We start from the raw sequence: 363 nt of genomic DNA on the forward strand, positions 1-363 counted from the left end.
AAAACATAATCTTCAAGATAATATAAAAATTGCTCATCAGATGAAAAAAAATAATGAAATAAATCATTTATACCTTACTTGTTCAGGTAAAAAAAATATACCAAATGGAAATTGTTCCATAGTAGAACAAGATAAAACAAAATGTAAATTAAAAGATGAAATAATATATGAAAATACAGAAAATCATATAAATATAATAAAAAAGGAAAAAAATAAAATCGATTTAAATAAATATAATATCCAATTAAATGAAGAAGGTTATATAATAAATGAAAATAAAAATGACAAATTCATTGGATGGAAAATTTTAGGAAATAATATGAACGTTCAGAATTTTTTTGTATGGGGACATGACATGTTCAT

The 363-nt window shown here is 20.1% G+C and overlaps 1 protein-coding gene across 1 annotated transcript; it reads left to right on the forward strand.

Annotated features, from left to right (window-relative positions):
• On the forward strand, window positions 1-363 carry PRSY57_0014100B (hypothetical protein; the record flags this gene model as incomplete). The annotated part of the gene is made up of 1 exon (XM_020114216.1): window positions 1-363. A coding segment is annotated over one exon (363 nt), but the record flags the coding sequence as incomplete, so codon positions are not given.

This window comes from Plasmodium reichenowi, assembly GCF_001601855.1.
Source record: "Plasmodium reichenowi strain SY57 chromosome Unknown, whole genome shotgun sequence".
Taxonomy (NCBI): Eukaryota; Apicomplexa; class Aconoidasida; order Haemosporida; family Plasmodiidae; genus Plasmodium; species Plasmodium reichenowi.